We start from the raw sequence: 23,389 nt of genomic DNA, 5'->3' as shown, positions 1-23,389 counted from the left end.
GAAGAAGGTAAATGAACTAATGAAGGCGATATCAAAATCTTTCAGTTCGAAAAGTTTATAATCGTGTGTGGCTAACAGATATACTTTGTGATAATATATGTCATCGGATTGCAAAGGGTATGTTGTGTTTGAGATTGCCCGTATAAACATTTCTCTTCAGTCATACAGTTACCGAAGACTGACTGATCTGCTTTACTGGACATTAATACTTTAAGGGGAATGTTTCTTAGCAAAAGCTTTCATCCTAAAGTGTCTCTATCTACTTTAACTAGGCTTAAAATTTGCATCTGTCCATATTGCTTATTTACTTGTAACGAAAAATTATAACTAGACAATGATTTTAGACAGCCAACCGTAACCTAAGCTACATTAGCCTTCCCACCTTTACCCTACATTAACTTAGCCAAACCTACTGTGTTCTAATCTAACCTCCCCTAACCTACCCCTTTCTTGCCTAACCTCACCTAACCTACCCTCTTCTAGACTAACCTAACCAAACCTCTCTTAATATCCCTTAGCCTACTCTAGTTAAACCTAAACTCTCCCAACCTGCCCTCTTTTACCTTAACCTCATCTAATCTAACCCAGCCTACTCTGCCCTAATCGAACCTAACTCAACTCGAACAGCTCAGTCTAACCTAGCCCAACCTAACTTGCCCTAACCTACCCTACCCTGCAACACTCTTCCCTACCAATCAAACTTATTCTAGCCCATTCTAACTTAACTTGACCTGCAGGTATGGACGTAGCTCAGCATGTGGGTCATAACCTGAAGAAGTCGCTGGGAGAGCATGTCATCACCGGAGACGTAAGAGTGATCGATGAGATGGTGGCAAAAGGTTTCCTAGGTTAGTTCTCTGAATCTCTCTCTCTCACACACACACACACACACACACACACACACACACACACACACACACACACACACACACACACACACACACACACACACACACACACACACACACACACACACACACACACACACACACACACACACACACACAGCATTTAATAGTCTCTCCTGATCCGACATTTGACTTAACCAATTCACCAAGATGAAATTTTTTTCACATCGCTCATAGTGCTGCCGGACAGTTTGATTCAGATTAGGGGAGCACCCTACCCTTGAGAGAGTTATTGAAATCTGTATCTAACCCCTCCTGTTGGAAAGTACTCTCTTGGCCTAGTTAAGGTCGTCGAAGGTAAGAAAAAAAAAAAGATCTAATTTGGCTGTCGTGGGTAACAGTAAAATGCTTTGAATATACATTTACGACAGCCCTTGCTACAGAGACGATTGCTATGTCCCTGTTATTGTACTAAAGGACCTAACACTCAAGGCTGGGGTACTCCAACATATTCACAATGAAGTCCCTGTCGTAACTGTGATTTGTTTTTGCCAGTCTTGGTGGAAAGGTTGCGGTTCGGGAATAGGTCAAAGGTCAGTGTCACAGGGCCAAGTCGGCGTTAATTGTTTTTACTATTTCTATCCGCTTTAAAACGAGGCCTAGGCAACGAGAAAGAAATCGGTATTGAGAACAATCAGTAATTGGTCAGGGTCTTAGAGAAATGTCAAATGTCAAGGTCCCAAGACAAAGTCAATTCAATTTTGGTCCGATTTGGACTAAACTTTGTGGAATAGTTAAGAGTCAGGTATGGATGAAGTATTTCAATTTTCAGAGGAGTCAGTCGAAAATGAAGGTCACAAGACAAGTCCAGTGCTCGACCTTTAGACTAATTAATGTGCGCAGGTGTTGCACTCTGTGAGTGTTCATTTTTGTTAATATTATGATATTATCATTACTCACAAAAACACAATCACCACCATCATAATCGTCGTCATCATTATCATCATCATCATAAACAATGCCGATTATCTTAATAATTATCGCCATATCATAACCTTAATTTCAAGTATTACCCTTTACAATAATAATAATAATAATAATAATAATAATAATAATGATAATAATAATAATAATGATAATAATAATAATAATAATAATAATAATAATAATAATAGTAATAATAATAATGATAATAATAATAATAATACCTGTAATAATAATAATAATAATAATTATAATAATAACTAATAATGATAATAATAATAATAATAATAATAATAATAATAATAATAATAATAATAATAATAATAATGATAATAATAATAATAATACCGGTAATAATAATAATAATAATAACTAATAATAATAATAATAATAATGATAATAAAAATAATACCGGTAATAATAATAATAATAGATATGATAATAATAAATATAATAATAATAATAAATATAATAATAATAATAATAGTAGCAGTAGTAGTAGTAGTACCGGTAGTAGTAGTAGTAGTAATAATAATAATAATAATAATAATAATAATAATAATAATAACAGTAATAATGATGATGATGATGATAACAATAATAATAATAATAATAATAATGGATGGTGAACTAAGTGAATTTTTCTCTTTGAAAGTTGGGATGAAACAGGGATGTGTCATGTCTCCATGGTTGTTCAATCTGTACATGGATGGGGTGATAAAAGAGGTACAAGGTAAGGTAGTGGATGTTGGAGTGGCCCTGGTGAGAGAGGATAGTGTTTGGAAACTCCCTGTACTATTGTTTGCAGATGATACTGTGTTGTTGAGTGAAGACAAAGGGGAGCTGCAAGGCTTGGTGGATGAGTTTGGGAGAGTGTGTAAGAAACGGAATCTAAAGGTGAATGTAGGGAAAAGTAAAGTGATGGTCTTTGAGAGAGGTGAAGTTAGTGAATGTACAGCGAGGTTGGATTGTGAGGAATTGGAAAATGTGAGTGCGTTTAAGTACTTGGGTAGTGTGATGAGTAAGGATGGAGGTTTGGAGGGTGAAGTGCTTGAAACTGTACAGCAGGGAAGAAAGGTTGCTGGTTCTTTGAAAGCAGTGATAAGAAACAGGGAAGTGAGCATGGAAGTGAAAAAGTTACTACATGACAGTATTGTGAAACCAACTCTAACGTACGGAAGTGAAGCTTGGACGTTGTTGGAAGGACACAAGTCAAGAGTGAGAGCAGTGGAAATGAGTTATTTAAGAGGAGCCTGTGGAGTCACATGGAGAGACAGGCTGACGAATGAGGGTATAAAGGAGCGTTGTTGTGTGGATGTGGATGTGATAGGAAGCGTTATGAGGAACACACTGAGGTGGTTTGGCCAAGTGGAGAGGATGGAGGGTGAAAGACTGACAAAGAGAGTGTATGTGAGTGAGGTGGAGGGGGGAAGAGGGAGGGGGAGGCCGAGGATGAGATGGAGGGATGGGGTGGAGAGGTGTATGAGAGAGAGGGGTGTGAGTTGGGAGCAGGGCAGTGAAATGGCGGGGGACAGGGGGACTTGGAGGCGATTTGTTTGTGGCCACCCCAAACGGGATTGAGGCGTCTGGCAATAGATAGATAGATAGATAATAATAATGATAATAATAATAATAATAATAATAATAATAATAATAAGAGTGATGATGATGATGATGATGATGATGATGATGATGATGATGATTAATAATAATAACAATAATAATAATAATAATAATAATAATAATAATAATAATAATAATAATAATAGCCAAAACGCCATAAAACTCTCCAAGGACAATTTTGATAAAAATCTTTCCAGAGCCTTGCCAACTATAATCTGAGCTATAATGGGACCTGGAGGTCAAGGTCACTGATCTTGTGCATGTCACCTTAGGTCATCGCAGTCTATAAGTCCACCAGATTTGGTGGCTCTAGCTTTAATCCTTCATGGAAAATTAGGTGACATCCAGAATATCTGGGATAGCCCTAATTTCTTTCCCCAGGAGGTCTCAGAGAATAATCAACTATTGAACCATACTCCTTTCTGCACTGCGGCCACCATAAGGCTATGCTGTAGTAAATTTTCAGCGTGCTAGCTTAAGCAGTTCTTGAGTTAGAGTGGCTGGCCTGCTTTTCTGTGTTCCAAATAATATTTGGAGATTCACTTGATAGATTGCCGCCATAGTTGGCCAAAAGACGCGGATAGCTGTCTGACTAAGTTGACCAAGTTTTAAGGCCCTGGGCTTTAAAATATGGCATTTTAATATTAAACCAGAAAAATAATAATAATGATATTGACAAAAATATGAAAACTTCCCACAGGGATGTGGGGAGTTTTATCTAAAACACCATAAAACTGAAAAAAAGACTTTTGACAAAGAAAAACTTTCCACAGTCATTGAATAGTATAAGTCTATCTATAAAGAGACATTGAGGTCTACATTGCTGATCCTGTGCATGGCGCCTTAGGTCGTCACTGTCCATAAGTCCACTACGTTTGGTGGCTGTAGCATTAGTCCTTCATGGAAAACTAGGTGACGTGCGGAATATCTGGAGCAGCCTCAATTTTTGACCCCAGGCAATCACAGAAAATAAACAACTGATTGGAAGCATAATCTTTTCTGCACTACGTCCACCTTTAGGCTGCACTGTATCAAATTTCAGTATCCTATCTCAAGTGGTTCTTGAGAATGACTCACTTTTCTGTGTTCCGGATAATATCTGGAGATGCAGTTCCTGATTGCACCCATATTTGGCCAAAAGAAGCGGACAGCTGTCCAACTAATTTGAACAAGTTTCAAGGTTCTATGTCACATAGACTACGAAGTATCGCAAGTTTAAAGTACGTAAAGTAATAATAATAATAATAATAATCTATCTATCTATCTATCTATTGCCAGACGCCTCAATCCCGTTTGGGGTGGCCACAAACAAATCGCCTCCAAGTCGCCCTGTCCCCCGCCATTTCACTGCCCTGCTCCCAACTCACACCCCCCTCTCTCATATACATGACATAATAATAATAATAATAATAATAATAATAATAATAATAATAATAATAACAACAATAAGTAGAAAATGGAAATTACCATTTGCATTTTCTATAACTCACCACAGGAAAAGGTCATCCAATTTCTTCCTCAGTTCGACTGCAGGGGCTGATTTATTCCTCAATAAATAGCTTTGGAACTGTTGATTTCAACGGGCTCACAAAGAGTGATCTGTTAAAAAAAAAAAAAAAAAAGCAAATGTTGGACTTTGGTTGAAACCTTGAGTTTTGAGTCAAGGTCATTCATACATGGTAGCCATACATAGCATATCAAGTTCTATAATTGTTCCAAAATTGGTGATTGTAGTTCAGTTCTATCTTCTTTTTTTTTTTTTTTTTTCATTTAAATTGTGCACTCAATGACCCTAAGCAAGTTTCAGTTGACTTCTAGAAGATCCACAGAAACTACTGTTCCAAATGGTCCCACAGTCATTTCAGACCTGTTCCTTGACATTGCGTATGTCCCAACAATTTCAAGTTTGTACCTTTAACGGTTTCTAGGAATCTGCAAACATACCATTTCTATAGGTGTCTGGCTATATATAACTAGAAAACCAGTACTGGGAACTGGATGATATTGGGTCATATAAAGCCACTAGCTGGGAGACTCAGATGGCCAAGTATCGTGGCCATAGAATTGAAATTATGGGATTACGAGCAATTTACATACTTGTAAGAAATAATATTTATAATAATAATATTGACAATAACAATATAACTTGTCACTGGTGTAATAATAATAATAATAATAATAATAATAATAATCTTTATTGCCAGACACCTTAATCCCATAAGGGGTGGCCACAAACAAATCGCCTCCATGTCGCCATGTCCCCCGCCATTTGATCGTCCTACCCCCAGCTTACACTCTCCTCTCTCATATACCTGCTCACTCCATCCCTCCACCTCATCCTTGGCCTCCCCCTCCCTCTCCCCCCCTCCACCTCACTCACGTACACTCTTCTCGTCAGTTTCTCATTCTCCATCCCCTCCACTTGGCCAAACTACCTCATTGTGATTCTCCTAACACTTCCTATCACATCCACATCCACACTACAACTCTACTTCACTTCAACATTTGTCAGTCTGTCTCTCCGTGTGACTTCACATGCTCCTCACACCTAACTCATTTCCACTTCTCTCACTTTGGACTTCTGTTCCTCCAACAACGTCCAAACTTCACCTCCATACGTTAGAGTTGGTATCACAATACTGTCATGTAATAACTTTTTCACTTCCATGCTCACTTCCCTGTTTCTTATCACTGCTTTCAAGGAACCAGCAACCCTTCTTCCTTGCTGTATCCTTTCAAGCACTTCACCCTCTAAACTTCTGTCCTGTCTCATCACACTACCCAATTACTTAAACGCACTCACATTTTCCATTTCCTCCTCATCCAACCTCACTGTAGATTTACAGACTTCACTTCTCTCGATGACCATAACTTTACTCATCCCCACATTCACCTTTAGATTCCGTTCCTCACACACTCTCCCTGACTCATCCACCAAGCCTTGCCACTCCCCTTCGTCCTCACTTAACACAGTATCATCTGCAAGCAACCGTACAGGGAATTTCAAACACTGCCCTCTCTCACTAGGGCCGTTTCAACATCCATTGTTTTATAACCCCATCCATATAAAGATTGGACAACCATGCAGACATGACACATCCCTGTTTCAATCCAACCTGCAAATGGAAAAATTTTACTCAGCTCACTATCAACACGCACCACAGCCTTCGCACCCTCATACGTACTGTTCACGGCATTCAACAACTTTCCATCTACTCCATATATTCTTAATACTTTCCAGTCTTTGTCTATCCACCCTGTGAAATGCTTTCTCCAAAACCATGAAGGCCTCATACAGTTTCTTTCCCTTCTCTAGAAACTTTTCCACTAAAGATGTAAGAATGAATATATGATCCACACAACCTCTTCCCGTCATAATACCTCCCTGTTCTTCTCCAACTAATCCTCTGCTATTTCCGTAACTCTGTCAATAAGTATCCCACTTTATACTTTTGCTATTATACTAAGAAGACAAATGTCCCTGTGATTACCACATTCAGTATTTTTTTCCCCCCTTTTCCTTTGTACAGGGGGATAATTATACCTGACGTCCAATCTTCCGGAACTCTACCTTTCTCCCAGGCCAATCTGCACATCTTCCATATCCATTCAACTATTATCACTTCCCCATGCCTCAGCATTTCACCACATACTCCATTAATTCCCCGGGCTTCCCACATTTTACCTTTCTTCATTGCTTCCGCACTTTCGTCCTACTGATTTCTTCCTCTCGTCTCACATCCTTCCGTCTCCCAGCCATTCCCCAGCCACTTACACTGGCATTACTTTCATTCTCTGTGTTCAACAATTCGTTAAAGTGTTCTTTCCATCTGCTCATTTTCTCTCCCTTCTCCACTAGTATTCTACCATTTTTATCTTTCACTCCTCAGCTAACTTCCTTGGCACCCTGTCTAATTCTCTTTACCACTTGCCAGAACATTTTCTTACATTCCCTCCACTTTCCACTCAAATTACTTAATTCCCTCATCCACTCTCTTCTTGCTCTCTCTTACTGATCTTTTCACCTCTCTCTTCCTCTTTACATATAACTCTCTTCCGTCACACAACTTCTTCCACGCCCCTGTTTCTCATCCACTCACCATATACTTTTGTTTTTTTTGTGCCACAGCCTGAATCACCTCTTCAGTCCACCATGCTGTTCCCTGCACCCCCTTTCGTCTTCTCTTCACCCCACACACCACCTCACATGCTGCACAGATTTCTTCTGTGAATATCTTGCACACGCCTTCCACGTCCCCCATCTGCTCCAATCCATATTTACCCAATCACTCCTCCACTTCCCTCTTATTTTCTGCCTTTTTTCCATCCTCTTGTAACCTTCCCCCTCACCTTGTATGAACTACTGCCTCCTGTGGTTCCTTTCTTCTATTTCTCCATTTCATTTGGATTTTGATTCTGACCACCAAGTAGTGGTTTTCAGAAAGTCCACTCCCCCAACCTCTATATACTCTATATAATAGTAATAATAATAATAATAATAAGCTAAATATAACTCACCACTGTACTGGTGTTACAACAATAATAATGATGAAGATTATAATAATAATAATAATAATAATAATAATAATAATAATTAAAATTGTGGTGGTAGTACTAGTAATTACTATTATTAGTATTATTATTAATATTGATATTATTATATTTATTATTATTATTATTATTATTATTATTATTATTATAACTAGTTATTATTATAACTAGAACACCGTAAAAGTGTCAAAGTACAATTTTGATAAAGAAATACTTCCCATATCCATAACCTACTTGAAATCGAGTTATAAAGGGGCCTTAATGTCAAGTCTCTAATCTTGGCCATGTCACCTTAGGTCATCACAGTCTATAAGTCTACCAAGTTCTGTTGCTGTACTTTAGTCCTTCATGGAAAATTAGGTGACATCTGGAATATCCAGAAAAGTCCCAGTTCTTAACCCGAGGCGAGGTTAAGATCACTGATCATGTTCATGTCACCTTAGGTCATGATAGTCTATTATTCCACCTAGTTTGGTGGGTCAAAGTTTATTCGTTCATGGAAAATTAGGTAACATTCGGAGTATCAGGAAAAGACACAGCTCTTTACCACAGACGAGGTCAAGATCACTGGTCTTTTGCATGTCACCTTAGGTCATAGTCTATAAGTCCACCAAGTTTGGTGGCTCTGGCTTTAATCCTTCCTGGAAAATTATGTGGCATCCTGAATATCCGGAAAAGTCCCAGTATTTTACCCAAGGCGAGGTCAAGGTCTTTGATCTTGTGCATGTCACCTTAGGTCATCCCATCTATAAGTTCACCATGTTTGGTGGCTTTAGCTTTAATCCTTCATGGAAAATTAGGTGACATCCTGAGCATCTGGAAAAGTCCCTATTTTTGGCCCCAAACGATCTTAGAGAATAATCAACTTAATGCACCCATACTCCTTTTCTGCACTGCATTCACCTTGAGACCATTTTGCAGTAAAATTTCAGCTTCCTAGCTTAAGTATCTGTGTTCTGGATGGTATGCAGTGATCCGTTTGGAGGATGCCACCATAATAATTTGGCCAAAAGATTAGGACAGCTGTCCGACTAGGTTGATCAAGTTTGAAGGGTCTTTGCCAAATAACCTTTAGAATATTGCAATTTTGAAAATAAGTAATAATAATAATAATAATAATAATAATAATAATAAAATTATAACTAATAATGATAATAATGAAAAAAAAAAAAACAAGAAAATTTCCCACTGGGATGTTTGAAGCTATAATAGTAACAATAATTTTGATCTATCTATCTATCAATTGCCAGATGCCTTAATCCCGTAAGGGATGGCCCAAAACAATTCGCCTCCATGTCGCCCTGTCCCCCGCCATTTCATTGCCCTGTTCCCAGGTCACATCCCCCTCTCTCATATACCTCTCCACTGCATCCCTTCATCTCATCCTTGGCATCCCCCTCCCTCTTCCCCCCTCCACCTCACTCACATACACTCTCCTCGTCAGTCTCTCACTTTCCATCCTCTCCACATCGCCAAACCACCTCCGTGTGTTTCTCCTAATGCTTCCTATCATATCCACATCAACACCACAACGCTCCTTCAATTTCTCATTTGTCAGCCTGTCTCTCCATGTGACTCCACACGCTTCTCTCAAATAAGTCATTTCCACTGCTTTCACTCTGGACTTCTGTTCCTCCGACAACGTCCAAGCTTCACTTCCATACATTAGAGTTGGTATCACAATACAGTCATGTAGTAGCTTCTTCACTTCCACGCTCACTTCCCTGTTTCTTATCACTGCTTTCAAGGAACCAGCAACCTTTCTTCCCTCTTGTACCCTTTCAAGCATTCACCCTCTAAACTTCCATCCTTACTCATCACACCACCCAAGTACTTAAACGCACTCACATTTTCCATTTCCTTCTCATCCATCCTCACTGTACGTTCACTGACCTCACTTCTCTCGAAGACCACAACTTTACTCTCCCCTACATTCACCTTTAGATTCCGTTTCTTACACACTCTCCCAAACTCATTCACTAAGCCTTGCCGCTCCCTTCGGCGTCACTGAACTACAGTACAGGGAGTTTCCAGACACTGCCCTCTAAACATCCACTGCCCTACCTTGTATCTTTTTTATAACCCTCTCCATATACAGACTGAACATCCATGGAGACATGACACATCCCTTTTTCAATCCAACCTTCAAATAGAAGAATTCACTCAGTTCACTATCCACACGCAGTGCAGCCTTAGCACCCTCATACATACTCTTCACAGCAGTCAACAACTTCCCATCTACTTCATATATTCTTAATACTTTCCACAATCCTTGTCTATCCACCCTGTCATGTGCTTTCTCCAAATCCATGAAGGCCGCATACCACTTCTTTCTCTTCTCTAGAAACTTTTCCACTGAAGATGTAAGAATGAATATCTGATCTACACAACCTCTTCCCTTCCTAAAGCCTCCCTGTTCTTGTCCAACTAATTCCTCTGTTATTTTCCTAACTCTGTCAGTAAGTATCCTAGCATATACTTTTCCTATTACAGTAAGAAGACAAATGCCGCTATGATTACCACACTCTCCTTTTTCCCCTTTTCCTTTGTACAAGGGAATAATTATACCTGACTGATCAATTTGATAATTTTGATAAAAACTTCCCTCATCCGTTCCCAACCATGAGCCGGGCTGTTGACGTCAAGGTCACTGATTTTGTGTATGTCACCTCAGGTAGTCACAGTCTACTAGTCCACCAAGTTTGGTGGGTCTTCCTATAATTATTCATTGAAAATCAGGTGATATCAGGAATATCTGGAGAAGTCCGATATTCTTTTTGTAATCCCAGGCGAGGCGAAGGTCACTGATCTTGCTCATGTCACCTTTGGTCATCTCAATCTGTAAGTCCACCAAGTTTGATGGCTGTAACTTCATGGAAAATTTGGTGATATCCAGAATATCCAGAAGAGTCCCAATTTTTTTACTCCAGGCGACCTCTGAGAATAAAGAACCGACTGGAACCAGTCTCGTTCCTCCATCGCGTCCCCCGTGAGGCTATATTTTGGTGAATTTTCAGCTTCCTAGATCAAGCCGTTCTTCAGATAGCAAGGCTGACTGACTTTTCTGCGTTCTGGATAATAGCCGGAGATCTGTATAACGTATTACAACCATATTTGGCCAAAAGAAGCGGATCTCTATTCGACTAAGTTGATCAAGTTTGAAGGCTCTTGGCCAAATAGCCTTTGAAATATTGCAATGAAAAAAGAAGTAGTAATAAAATAATAATTAATAATAATAATAATAATAATAATAATAATAATAATGATAACAATATTGATAATATAATATTAATAATATTGACAAAAACAAGAACTCTTCCCATAGGGATGTGGGAATTTTCAGGAATATTATAAATAATAATAATAATAATAATAATAATAATAATAATATCCTATCGTTCGTATCATTTATAAAGGCTGCAACATGCTTGCATGCGTCGTCCCTCCACACTGCTCGATCTCTGGTAGCTTTCCTTTTCAGTCTCTTATCCCTTGGTAACATTTTGACTTTGTCCCAGGTCTTACTAGGTCTGCCTCTCACACCTCTACCCCCGACGTTAACACATCTTACTTCCTGCACCCAGTTGTCTTCCTCCATTCTTTACACATACCCAAACCATCTCAATCCACAGGTACCCCTCCTCATTACAACATCAATACACTCGAGTCCCATCCTTCCTCAGAACTCCTCAGTTGTAAACCTAGCCCCCCAGGTCTTGTGTTCAAGGATGCACTACACATTCATCTACTAACTGTCATTTCTGCACATTTGACACTACAAGTATCCTGTTCCTTTACTGCCTGGGTCTCGCTGCCACATAACATTACGCTTCTAACACATGCCGCATACAAAGATCCCTTAGCACGGAGGGGGAGCCCTCTCAGTGTCAGGAGGGGCAACAGCTCCCTGAACTTCCACCAACCACTCCATATCCTAGCCACAGAGCTCGTTCCAGCCTCACCTCCAGGTCATAACATGTCCCACAAATGACAAAATATTTCCACATACTCAAGCGACTCGCTACAAGATCAGTCTTTTCGCGCCTGACTGTCACTACATGCTGTCCCCGACACAATGCTTAAACAAAATCAGCATTATCTCGCACTACATTTCGTATGCACCCACTAATCACAACTACTGCACAGGATGGAGTTACCTCCAACACCCTTGTGGACAACAGCACATGGCTAATCTCCCTCTGCTTTGACAGCACCACCACCAGCACTAGATATCGTCACTTTTGTTTTATCTACATTTACTCTCTATTTCTTGTGCCCCATTCCGTCTCTCCACTTCCTAAATTTTTCCTTCGCCTCCCATTCAATTTTTGCAGTCAACACCAAGTCAGAAGCATACATCTCCCATACGAGTCCGTTTCTGAAGTTTCGTGAAAGAGTTCCAAGAGCCATGACAAACAATATGGGGCTTAAGACTGACCCTTTATGCATGCCAACATTCATGGAAACTCATCGCTCACTTCTCCATTCCATCTCACCTTGGTGTAAGCACCTTCATTCATAGCCATAACCACTAACCAGGCACTCCTCACTCTCAAGCTTTCTCATTGTCCACTTCACTACCTCCATAGGGACCATCAAAATCTCTCTCGATATCAACAAAAACAAAGTACGACGTCCTTTTCTCTCCTGTATATTTTTCTTGAAGTTCTTGATCAGTGAATATGGCCAGTGGTCCCTTTGCCCAGCATGAACCAAAACTGCGTCTCATCAGTATTCATAATTTTCTTAATCATATCATCTAGGACTCTCTACATTGCCTTAATTATCTGGTCCAAGAGTTTTATGCCTCTATAATATCCTCTTTCCAGGGCACCACCTTCCCCATCGTTCACAGTTACAGTCACACTCTTCAGCCAGTCATCTGGGACAACATTCTCATATATAATCGTATTAAGCAAATCTTTAATTAAAGCCACTCCAGTATCTCCTGAGGCCGTCAGTATTTCAGCAGTAAACTCAGACACACCTGCCCCCTTCCCCAGCTGCATCCTGCTTATTGCCCTGCCCACAATAGCAGCATCAGTCAAAGGCCAAGGGACAAACACTGGATCCATTGATTCCAAACCCTCTGTGTTCCAGTCAGACTACCCTTTCAGCATCAGGTTATACTGCTGTCACTCCAGACGTCTTCAGTATCCTCACTGCCCACCACTACCTTTCCTTCATCCTTCTTCACACGTTGCTCACCTAAGAAATCCTTGTTTTCTCTCGTGATTTCACTTGCCAACTAAAATACCGTATTCTTCCTTTCAACACTGTTTCGATTATCCATTAAATATCTCTGAGACGCAGATTTTGCTCTGTATACGTCCTTTGCAGCCTGCACAGGATCAATAGGTTAACTCTGAATCAGTAGGTTAACTCTCAGGAGATTGTTCTTGAGAGCTGAGTACTGGTTGATAACACTTTTATCAAGTCAACACCTCCTTATTCAGCCATAAACCTATTCATCTCGCCATACAAGACATCCCTTACTGTTTGGCTTTTCAACTGTGCATTTTCCTATCTATTGTTCCAATACAGAAGACCATTGTCTGGCCTTCTTCTTCCTCCTCCAGGTTATCTTCTGCCGGTCGGCACAATGTGCACCATAATGGTGCCAGGCAGTCCTATTCTAAGGGTACTTCTAAGCAGCACCTAAGTCTGGTTGCTTGTCAGGGGTAGGGTTGTCTCGCCCCCTATCCTGATTCTTTCAAACATGGGAACTATGGCATACTCTGCATCCTGCAATGGAATTATCGAGGGCTGCGTGGTAATTGGGAGGAGCTGCTGACCTTCCTGACTTCTCCTTTCTATGTGTGTCTCCAAGAAACTCCTGTAGGTTTTGCCACTGCTCGTGCACCAGCTGGGTACTATGCATTTTACTCATTGCCAACCCAGGGTCCTGTTAGTGGTAGTGCTGTTTTGGTGAGGGCTAACGTCCCTTATCGACCAGTCCACCTCCAGTCTGACCTCTAGTGTGTTGCTATACGGTTGTATGCTCACCACTGGTATACAGTTTGTTTCACCTATTTACCACCCAACACACCAGTCCGTAGGACGGATCTTGAGAACCTTCTTGGTCAGTTAACTATGCTCTTTCTTCTCCTAGGGGATTTTAATTGTTGCCACCCCTTGTGAGGTGACTTTCTTGTTAACCAACATGGGAGTTTGTTAGCGTCCCTCTTGGAGGATGAGGATCTTGCCCTGTTCAGTAGTGGGGGGTTTAAACATTTTCACACCAAAACAGGTTCATTTACTGCAGTTGACCTCTCTGTCTGCTCTCCTGATTGCCTCCTGGATTTTACCTGGGAGGCTATGGAGAATCTACGTGGGAGTGATCATTTTCCCATCCTCCTTGCTGCAGCGGTATTTAGTCCTTGTTCCCGTCTACCAGGGTGGAGGTTGGATAAGGCCATTGGTTCCTTTTCTCTCTTCTTTGATTTCTGTTAATGTCTCAATTGCAGACTTTCCACATACTGATGAGGCTGTTTCGTTCTTTACCACAGTTCTGCATTCTGCTGCCTTCATTCTGTTCCTACAGTAAAACCTCTGGCATGTATAGCTATCGACCTGTCCCATGGTGGAATGAGGATTGCAGTGTTGCTGTATGTGCTAAGAACATAGCTTTCTCACGTTATTGTAGATACAGAACAGAGCATAATCTTGTTGAATTCAGGGAAGCGTGAGCTAAGACTCGTCAAGTACTCAAAGAAGCTATGCAGAATTCTTGGATGGCTTATGTGTCATCCGTAAACTCTTAAGATGTCAGTATCTCAAGTGCGGAAGAGGGCGCGAAAGATTTAGGGAAAATTCACTTAAGGCAGGTCCCCCGTGCTGATGTCTAATGGGGAGCCTGGTGGTGACCCTGCAGTTGTGGCCGATATTTTTACGTAGATCTTTGTGACGGTCAGTCACAGAGATACTACTCATTTTTTTTTTTTTTTTTTTCTTGAGGCGAAGATGTACTTGATAGGTTGGTGATGATTGACCGAATGCAACATTACTTCATAACTTCATTACTCGTTAGTATTATTATTTGACAACATATATCTGGGGGAGAAGTTTGGGTTAGTAAATAAGTTATTTGAACGTTTTGCATTCAGCCAGTCATTACCAACCTGTCAAGTGCATCTTCGTCTTGATTTAAAAAAAAAAAGAAAAGCTGAGTATAGGTCTCCAATTTTGCCAGACATCAGGAGGTATAGGAGGCTAGGATGGTGAACATCCGTTCAGGGAATGTGGAGTCTTACAACTTCCTATTCTCTTAGTGCGAACTCCAATCTGTCCTTTCCCTCTGTCATGACACCTAACCAAGACCGCATGATATTCCCTACGCGATGCTTCGGCACCTGGATAGTGATGCACCGTCATTTCTCCTCAGCCTGTTTAACAGAATCTGGAGGGACTCTTCCCACCTCTTGGCGTGAGGCTATTGTCCTGCTGTTCCGGAAACCAGAGAAGGCAGGTTACAGTCCCCTGGAATATTGTCCAATTGCCCTAACATCTTGTATGTGTAAATTATTTGAGAAAATGGTCAATAAGCGCCTAATGTACTGTACATACTCGAAAGGAATGACTGTCTGTTGGTGTCAGTTTAGTTTTCGAAAATCTCTCAACAATGGATGCACTTGTCCATCTTGAGGCTGCGGCATATGACGCATTTGCTAGACAGCAGCATCTGGTGAGCATTTTCTTTGACCTAGAAAAGGCATATGATACTACATGGCGGTTTGATATCTTCAAACAACTCCATTCTTTGGTCTATATGACAGGCTGTCCTTATTTAAATTGAATTTTCTGCATGGCTGTTCATTCAGGGTTTGGGTTGGTGTCACCCTGTTTCCTCTGTACCCTCAGGAGGAAGGGGTGCTTCAAGGAAGCGTCGTTACCGTGACCCTTTTTGCTATAGCATTGGACAGTATTGTGTCCTCTGTTTCAGAGGTGGTGTATGCCTCACTGTATGTTGATGATCTAGCTCTTTGGTATGCTGCTTCGTGAATATCTGTGGCTGAACGTCGCATGCAGTTCGCCCTGGACAGAGTCTCTCATTGGGCCACCATGCATGGCTTCCGTTTCTCACCAACAAAAACGGTGGCCTTGCATTTCTGCCCCATGAGAGGTGTTCACTCTGACACTGACCTTCATTTATATGGCCACAGGGTGCGATGTGTGGAAGAGACAAGGTTTCTTGGACTTATCAACAGGAGACTGACGTGGGTTCCTCATATCCGTTCGTTACGACTATCGTGCCTCCGCGTTCTGTCTCTCCTACGGACTGCCTCACTTGTCTTAGGACACTGGCAGAACCACCCTGCTCTGCCTTTACCCGTGCCTTAGTAAGGAGCAAATTGGACTATGGGTGTGTGGTATACTCTTGTGCAACTAGGAATGGCTGCGGCCACTAAATTCAATCCATCATGCTGGAATCCATTTGTCAACTGGGGCTTTCTGGTCTTACCCCATTCCTAGTCTATTGGTTGATGCAAACGAACCGCCACTGGATCTCCGCCTCCAGTCCTTCACAGTGCAGTGTTGGCATCGCCTTCACTGTCTTCCTGCCTCACTGTGTTGTAAGGCTGTCACAGAGGTCGTTCTTCTTCCCTTTTATAACACCCATCCTTGCTGTCCTCACTCGTTTGGGTATAGAGTGAAGACTGCCATGGGGGAGTTGGGTATTCAATCCTCCCCTGTTTGCTCTGTGCATGTTCCCCAAGTGGCTCCCTGGCTTCTTCCAGAGGTACGACCATGTGTTTACTTCCCTGAGAGGAAAGCCTCTCTTTCCTGACAGGCAGCTCTGTCTAAATATTTAGAACATGCCTCTGCTCACAGCGAGTCGATCCCTGTATATACTAGTGGATCCAAATCCTGTGCGGGGACAGGCTTTGGTGTCATTTTCAGTAAGTTTAGCCATGGTGGGAGTCTCCCTTCTTCTGCATCTGTTTTTACTGCAGAACTTATTATTATAGTTGCATTTGAATTGATTTTTAGTTTCCCTCCAGCTTCTTTTACCATTTTTAGTGACTCAGCTAGTGCCTTGCAAGCTTTGTCCCGTGGCATCTGATTACATCCCCTAGTCCTGTCTATATTGGAGTGGCTCTTCTTATTACGCAAGTGCAGATACTCTGTACAGTTGTGTTGGGTCCCTGCTCATGTGTGGGTCGTGGGCAATGAGCGTGCTGACTCTTTGATGAGAGCTGCTGCCTCTCGCCCTTCCTCTCCTCATTATCGTTTTTCATCCAAAGATTTATGTAGAGCAACTGTGGAGGCTGTCCATTTCTGCTGGCAGTGGAGGTGGGATACGGTAGGGGCGAACAAGCCCCACAACATTCGTCAGGACCTGGGCGATGGGGGGTATGTGGGAATGTCCCAACAGTGGGAGACAGGTTTGTCCCACCTCCGGATTGGCCACACTAGGGTGACTCATGATTTTTTAATGTAGAAGGCACCGACTCACTTTTGTGATGACCGCCTGGTTCCTTTGACTGTGCGGCATCTTCTAGTAGAATGCCCTAGTCTTGGGGACCTTTGTCGGCGGTACCTCTCGGCATGCCAAGCCGGCGATGGATTGTTCCTTCTCACCCCGGTGTTTGGGGAGGAGGCTTGTGCTATGGGGGGAGGCACCCTCTCTTTTGTGTTGAGGTCTGGCCTTCTTCACAAGCTGTAGGGTTTTATCATATTTCAGTTTGTGTTTTCTGATAATGTTCTATTTTAACCTTTAGCTTTCCACCATGTTTTAGTTTTGGTTGTTTCTTTTATACTTTTGGTTTGTTTTATGCATCAATTTTCTTTTGCTTTTTTGTTTTGTTTTTGTTTTTATATACAGTAATTTGACTTTCTTATAATGTTTGTTTTCGGCGGCATATGACCTCTGCTGTTGCACTGCCATTTTTTTTCTTTAATGCAAGAAAGAAGGAGCCAAATGCCAGGAGCCCGCAAAACTCACCTTCCAAGAAAAAACAAAGACAATACAAAGGAGAGCCAAATTCAAGATCCGTTCATTTCGATACACCTGGACACACTGCGTTTGAAAGACTGGAGATCATAGGAAGTAGGAAGTACAGACAGAGGGAAACAGTTCCAGAGTTGACCTGTTGCATAAATGAAAGACTGGGAGTAAAAGTTAACTCTTGCATTAGAGAGTATTTTCCTCCTCGGTGCATAGGTCCTCTTCTTCACCTCCCGCCCCATAAGCACCACGTCACATATCAGTAATTTGTGTTGCCGCACACACTCTTCACTCTATAACATCCCTCACCAACCTCCTATCATCCCCTCCTGACTAGGAAATGGTCATTCTGGCTACTGATTCACCCAGACTCATATGTAATTGAACTGCTCTCGATTTTCCTAAAATTGGTGTTGCCTGCAATAATGTAATCAACCTACTCTCTCTTTTCTTGAAATGCACGTTGCTTACAATCACGTAATCACCCTAATCTCCCTTTTCCTAAAATGCGTGTTGCTTACAGTCATGTTCATTGCCTTCCCATTTTCGAGTATTTTTTTTCTCCTACCACATTTCTCGTACTATGTGCGCATCCCCCATGTACCCCTTAATATCCTCGAGGTGCTTCACCCACACGACCATATAAGTCCCCTCCCAAAACCACATCTCATCATTCCCCATACCACTTACCATATATATCAAGTCATCTCAGAATCTACCTTCTTCTACATCATCCAAGCCAGCCTGTGGAGCATATGCCGATATAAATGAAATCATGAGTTACTGCTATAAACCTTTCATTTACTCTCATTACACTAATGACACATTCCACCCATTTTCCCTCAGCCAACACACCCACAACACCATTTCTGTCTACACATCCATGCCAAAATAGCCTGTACCTCTGCCCCCTCTTGGCAATTATTCTGGCTGATCCTCTCCTATACCTGACTTCCTGTACGCAGCCAACATCCACCCGCTTCCTACTCATGATCTCTGCTACATCCCCTACCCTACCTTTCATACTACCCAAATTCCATGATGCCACTCTGAACCCCTTGAGTGATTTAATCTCTTCAGGCTTGCTTTTATTATTACTTTATTCATTTTTCGTCACAGTCGGAAAAGCAAAGAAGGAGACAGACCACAGGCCCCACCCACACCGCACAGTCCCAGATCCAGGCAGGGACACCACCAGCCGTGGCCAGTGGCTGTGATAGTGGCCTCGGGGCACCCTGCCAGGAGAGTTACAGACATACCTTCCAGGCACTCCTTGGCACTCTAATCGTCCCGCCATTATTCACCCACTGATAGGGCAGCCTCCCACGCTTGGGCCCTTTTTTGTTGGACAGAAGCGGCAGTCTGGGACCCGCAATGCCCTGTACTCTCTGGTACATTATCATCATCACCATCGTTGTCGTCGTAACTAAGAAAGTTTGACTGAATTTAATTCAAATCATGTTAAAATAAAACAGATGACGTTTACAAGATGAGAAAAATGAACTAATTATCAGAAAATAATAAAAGATGATGTATCGCATATATGAATCCTCAGTATATCTGGCCAATAGGTGCAGAAAATGTTACCAAAACAAACATGGGCTTATATAGGAAATGGGTATCATAATGGCATAATGAAAGTCCTTTCTTTGTGATTTTACCCACTGGCCTACAGCCAAAATAATTCCGAGACAAAAATTGTCAGACTTTGCTTAATTTTGGGCCACTAACAATGAAAATGATGCTTAAATGTCTGATTTGGCTCTAGTTATTAAGATATTACACATGCCCAGTATTTACCACCATTGACTTTTGAATAGCATAGGATAATTGAGTAACAGTTGAACTTGGTTCTTTTTTCAGATCAGAGATGATTCGAACACGGGTAAATATTTGACTGAATGTATAATTATATATTTTACTGCGTTTGGGCAGTTTGGGCAGATTTGTCCATTGATACAACGTGAAACTGTTAGTGTGTCATGCATTGCATTATAGCATTCTAAGACGTCACTGGTGGTGCAATCAATACTCAGGGTACATCAATGAACGTTTTGCAGTATATAAACCCTGCAGATTATACGGCGACATTCTCATATTATTATTATTGTTTGAATTTACAAAGAGATATATTTCTGTCTAGCCAAAGTTGGCAGTGCTGCCTCGTACTTGTGCGAACAAAGCGGATAATTTCTGCTATATTTGTGGTGAAGTGACATTTCCGCCACCAAAGTACATTATTACTGCTGTGGTTAAGAAAACCTACCGCCCTTATTTTAGCTGCAAAATTGGAGATCAAGACATGAACAGGGCTCCACATATATGCTTCAACGCTTGTGCAACAAATCTACGCCAGTTGATAATCAAGAGAAGGAACTCTATGCCGTTTGTTGTACCAATGATTTGGAGAGAGCCAACAGATCAGAATAGCAATTGCTGCATCTGTTTGCTGCCCTCAGCCGGGAAAAGTTTGTCAAAGAAAAAAAATGAACTGAATAATATCCAGCCATTCCATCAGCTATTCTCCCAGTACCCCAGGGAGTGGTCTGCCTGTTCCTACAGGACCAGAATCCTTCTCATCTGAATCAGACGAGGAAGAGGGGAACTACGAAACATGTAGTTCTGAACCATCAACGTCACTATATTGCCCCATCATCTTCCACTGAACCACACCTCATAATGGTGAACTGAATTATTCTTTGAAGGATTTGAAACTGCCAAAGAGTAAAACAGAGTTGTTGGGCTCCAGACCACAGCAATAGAATCCCCAGGCAGATGATGTTAGGGTTTCCATATTCCGTGACCGTCATATGAATCTTGTCCACTTCTTGATGGAAGGTGATCTTGTAGCCTGCGACAACATCGACGTCTAATGGTAGCACTCACCATCGTTTATAATCCAGCTGTGTGAAGACTTTTCACTGATTCATCGAAGACGAGTCGTAAAACTGTTTTGCTTCACAGTGGCAATGATTTGCCATCCATTCCAGTTGGTCATGCAATCCATATGAGGGAAACTTATGACAACATGAAACAACTTTTGAGGTTCATAAACTATGACCAACATCAGTGGCAGCTTTGCAGTGACTTGAAGGTTCTTGCCATTTTGCTTGGTCTGCAGAAAGGATATACAAAGTACAGTTATTTTCTTTGTGAATGGGATAGTCTTGCAAGAAAGTCTCTCTACACAAAGAGAGACTGGCTGATATTGGAGCCAGGGAGGAAAAATGTTTACCATTCACTACTTGTGAAATAAAGTATGATTTTGTTACCTGCCCTACACATCAAGCTAGGTCTGATGAACTTTATCAATGCAGTGAGCAAAACCCATGAAGCCTTCATGTATCTCTGTGTGATATTTCCCAGGTTAAGACAAGTAAAAGCAAATGAGGGTGTTTTTGCTGGTCTTCAGATTGGTGAACTTCTTTGAGACGACGCATTTGACAGTGCATCGTGTGGCAAAGAAAAGGGTGCTTGGCAAGCCTTCAAACTATTAGCAGCAAGATTAACAAAAAGACAGACAACTACAGGGGTTTGATGGAAAACCTCCTTACAACTTTCAAAAAGTTTGGCTGTAACATGTCACTGAAGATGAAATTTATTGTACTCTCACCTACATTCTTTCCACAAAACCGCGGAGTAGTGAGCGGCAAGCATGGTGAGGGATTCACTAGAACATTACAGCAATGATATAATGGTATTGGGGTAATTGGAGCCCATCAATGCCTGCAGATTATTGCTGGGCAGTGACCAGGGATGCTTCATTTCATGAATACAAAAGATAATACTATAAGCGTTGTGTAGAAGCTGAATAATGACCGAACTGTGTACTGATACAAAATAAGTGTTTTATATACCTGTCATATCAAATATATTCTTGTAAAACTATCACCAGGAAAGTGAGCTTTGTGAGTGCGTGACGAGCGAGTGAGCGCCATGTTATCACAATTTCCCTTTAATACATCAATCACAGGATGAAAGTAAGAAACAGGGTGTTTCTCCCGGACGATTTCTCCCTGGATGATTTTCGGCTGCTGATTAAATTTATATTCGCTCTTTGAGTATTGTGGAACACATATTATGAAGTGAAGAAAACCGAAGTTCTTAATATAGCTGAGGGTTTGTTTGAGCAACATAGGTTCCAATGGTAAGCAAGTGCTGGCGTAAAGAGAGGGCCCATAGTATTCATCACACACGCAATACTAAATTCCACACTGTCTGCTGCGAACCTGCCGTGTTGGTGAAACTGAAACGATACAAACTTGGTTAATGATGAGATAAAGTCAGAAATGGGGTGTTCTCCCTTGGTGATTTCACCATCAAAACGTGGCAAAAACGGTCATGTAAAATAATAGGCGGAGTCTCAGTATTTAATTGTTAGAGCTGATGGCAATAAAACACAGTGTTTCGAAGGAAAATCTTTTTAATTTGATTTCGTAATTGAGACATTAACGAATTAGAGCCAAACTCTTCCTTGGAAAACTCGAGATTCTAGGGGGTCCCTACGCCTTTACGGGTGAATTTTTAGCTGATAAAGTATTTTATTGAATGAATGTATCACATGCAGAAAGAATTTCAATTCTACTCCACGTAGGAGTTAAATTATTGACTTCTGCTTAGCGTGACAGCCGGGTAGGGCCGGGTCGGTTCAGGCCACTCATTTCCAAACTTGACTGGAAGTAAACATCACTCGCTCACTTCGCTCGCTCACTTCGCTCGCTCGCTTGTAACAAACAGGTGGAAATACATTAGTGTGTAATTCATGATTAACAATGTACTGTTGGCATTATGTGTATAAATGTAAAATATGAAGAATTAAGTATCTAAGAAACACTAGCCAGTCAGCTGTTTTTAGCCATAATCGAATTCAGTACATTAAAATCCATAAGAAACAGCAAAGTTTATCTCTGAAGCAGACAACTTCTAAAAATTTGTAAACCTAATAGTATCAAGTATCTCACTCGTATCAAGTATCAGTAGTATCTCATTGTTTATGCTACAAGTCGGTAGACGACGATGGCCGTCTCTGAGCGGACCGAGCTTCGTCATCGACCAGAAGTGAGTTTCGACACTAAAAGGCATTTCTAGTGCAACATTCCACCCAAGAATCATGACCTTGGCTTGATAATCTTCAGAGTCCTAGGATTTCGCTCGAGAAGGGTAATTTTAGCGCTTTTCATATTTTCTGCACTTGATGACCTTTTGACCCCAGACCTTGCGGATATGGTCACGCATGTACAGTCGTGGTCATAAATAATCACCTATCCTCCGGTACCCCGTGCCATAGACTGGCTCCTTTATGCGCGGCAAGTCACACTGGAGTAAGAGGGGCTGAGAGGGAGGGTCCAGAAAGAAAAGGGAAGGTGGGTGGGGGGGCGAGTGATGGTGCGGGGATGGAATGAGGAAGGGGAAGTTGGGGAGGGAGAATGAAATG

At 41.4% G+C, this 23,389-nt stretch overlaps 1 protein-coding gene across 1 annotated transcript in view; it reads left to right on the top strand.

Moving 5' to 3' along the window:
• The window catches only part of LOC145415345 (trifunctional enzyme subunit alpha, mitochondrial-like), a 58,900-nt gene that overhangs the window by 29,246 nt on the left and 6,265 nt on the right, over positions 1-23,389 (top strand). The window contains exon 5 of the mRNA XM_080284621.1: positions 738-848. Within this exon, the coding sequence (XP_080140747.1) occupies positions 738-848 (111 nt within the window). The remainder of the gene's footprint in view (positions 1-737; positions 849-23,389) is intronic.

Source organism: Coenobita brevimanus, chromosome 102 (genome assembly GCF_032717465.1).
Source record: "Coenobita brevimanus isolate Jiangsu-jjx chromosome 102, ASM3271746v2, whole genome shotgun sequence".
In the NCBI taxonomy this organism is placed as follows: domain Eukaryota; kingdom Metazoa; phylum Arthropoda; class Malacostraca; order Decapoda; family Coenobitidae; genus Coenobita; species Coenobita brevimanus.
Note: the sequence above shows the minus strand (reverse complement) of the source record. Positions and strands in the feature narration are given on the sequence as shown.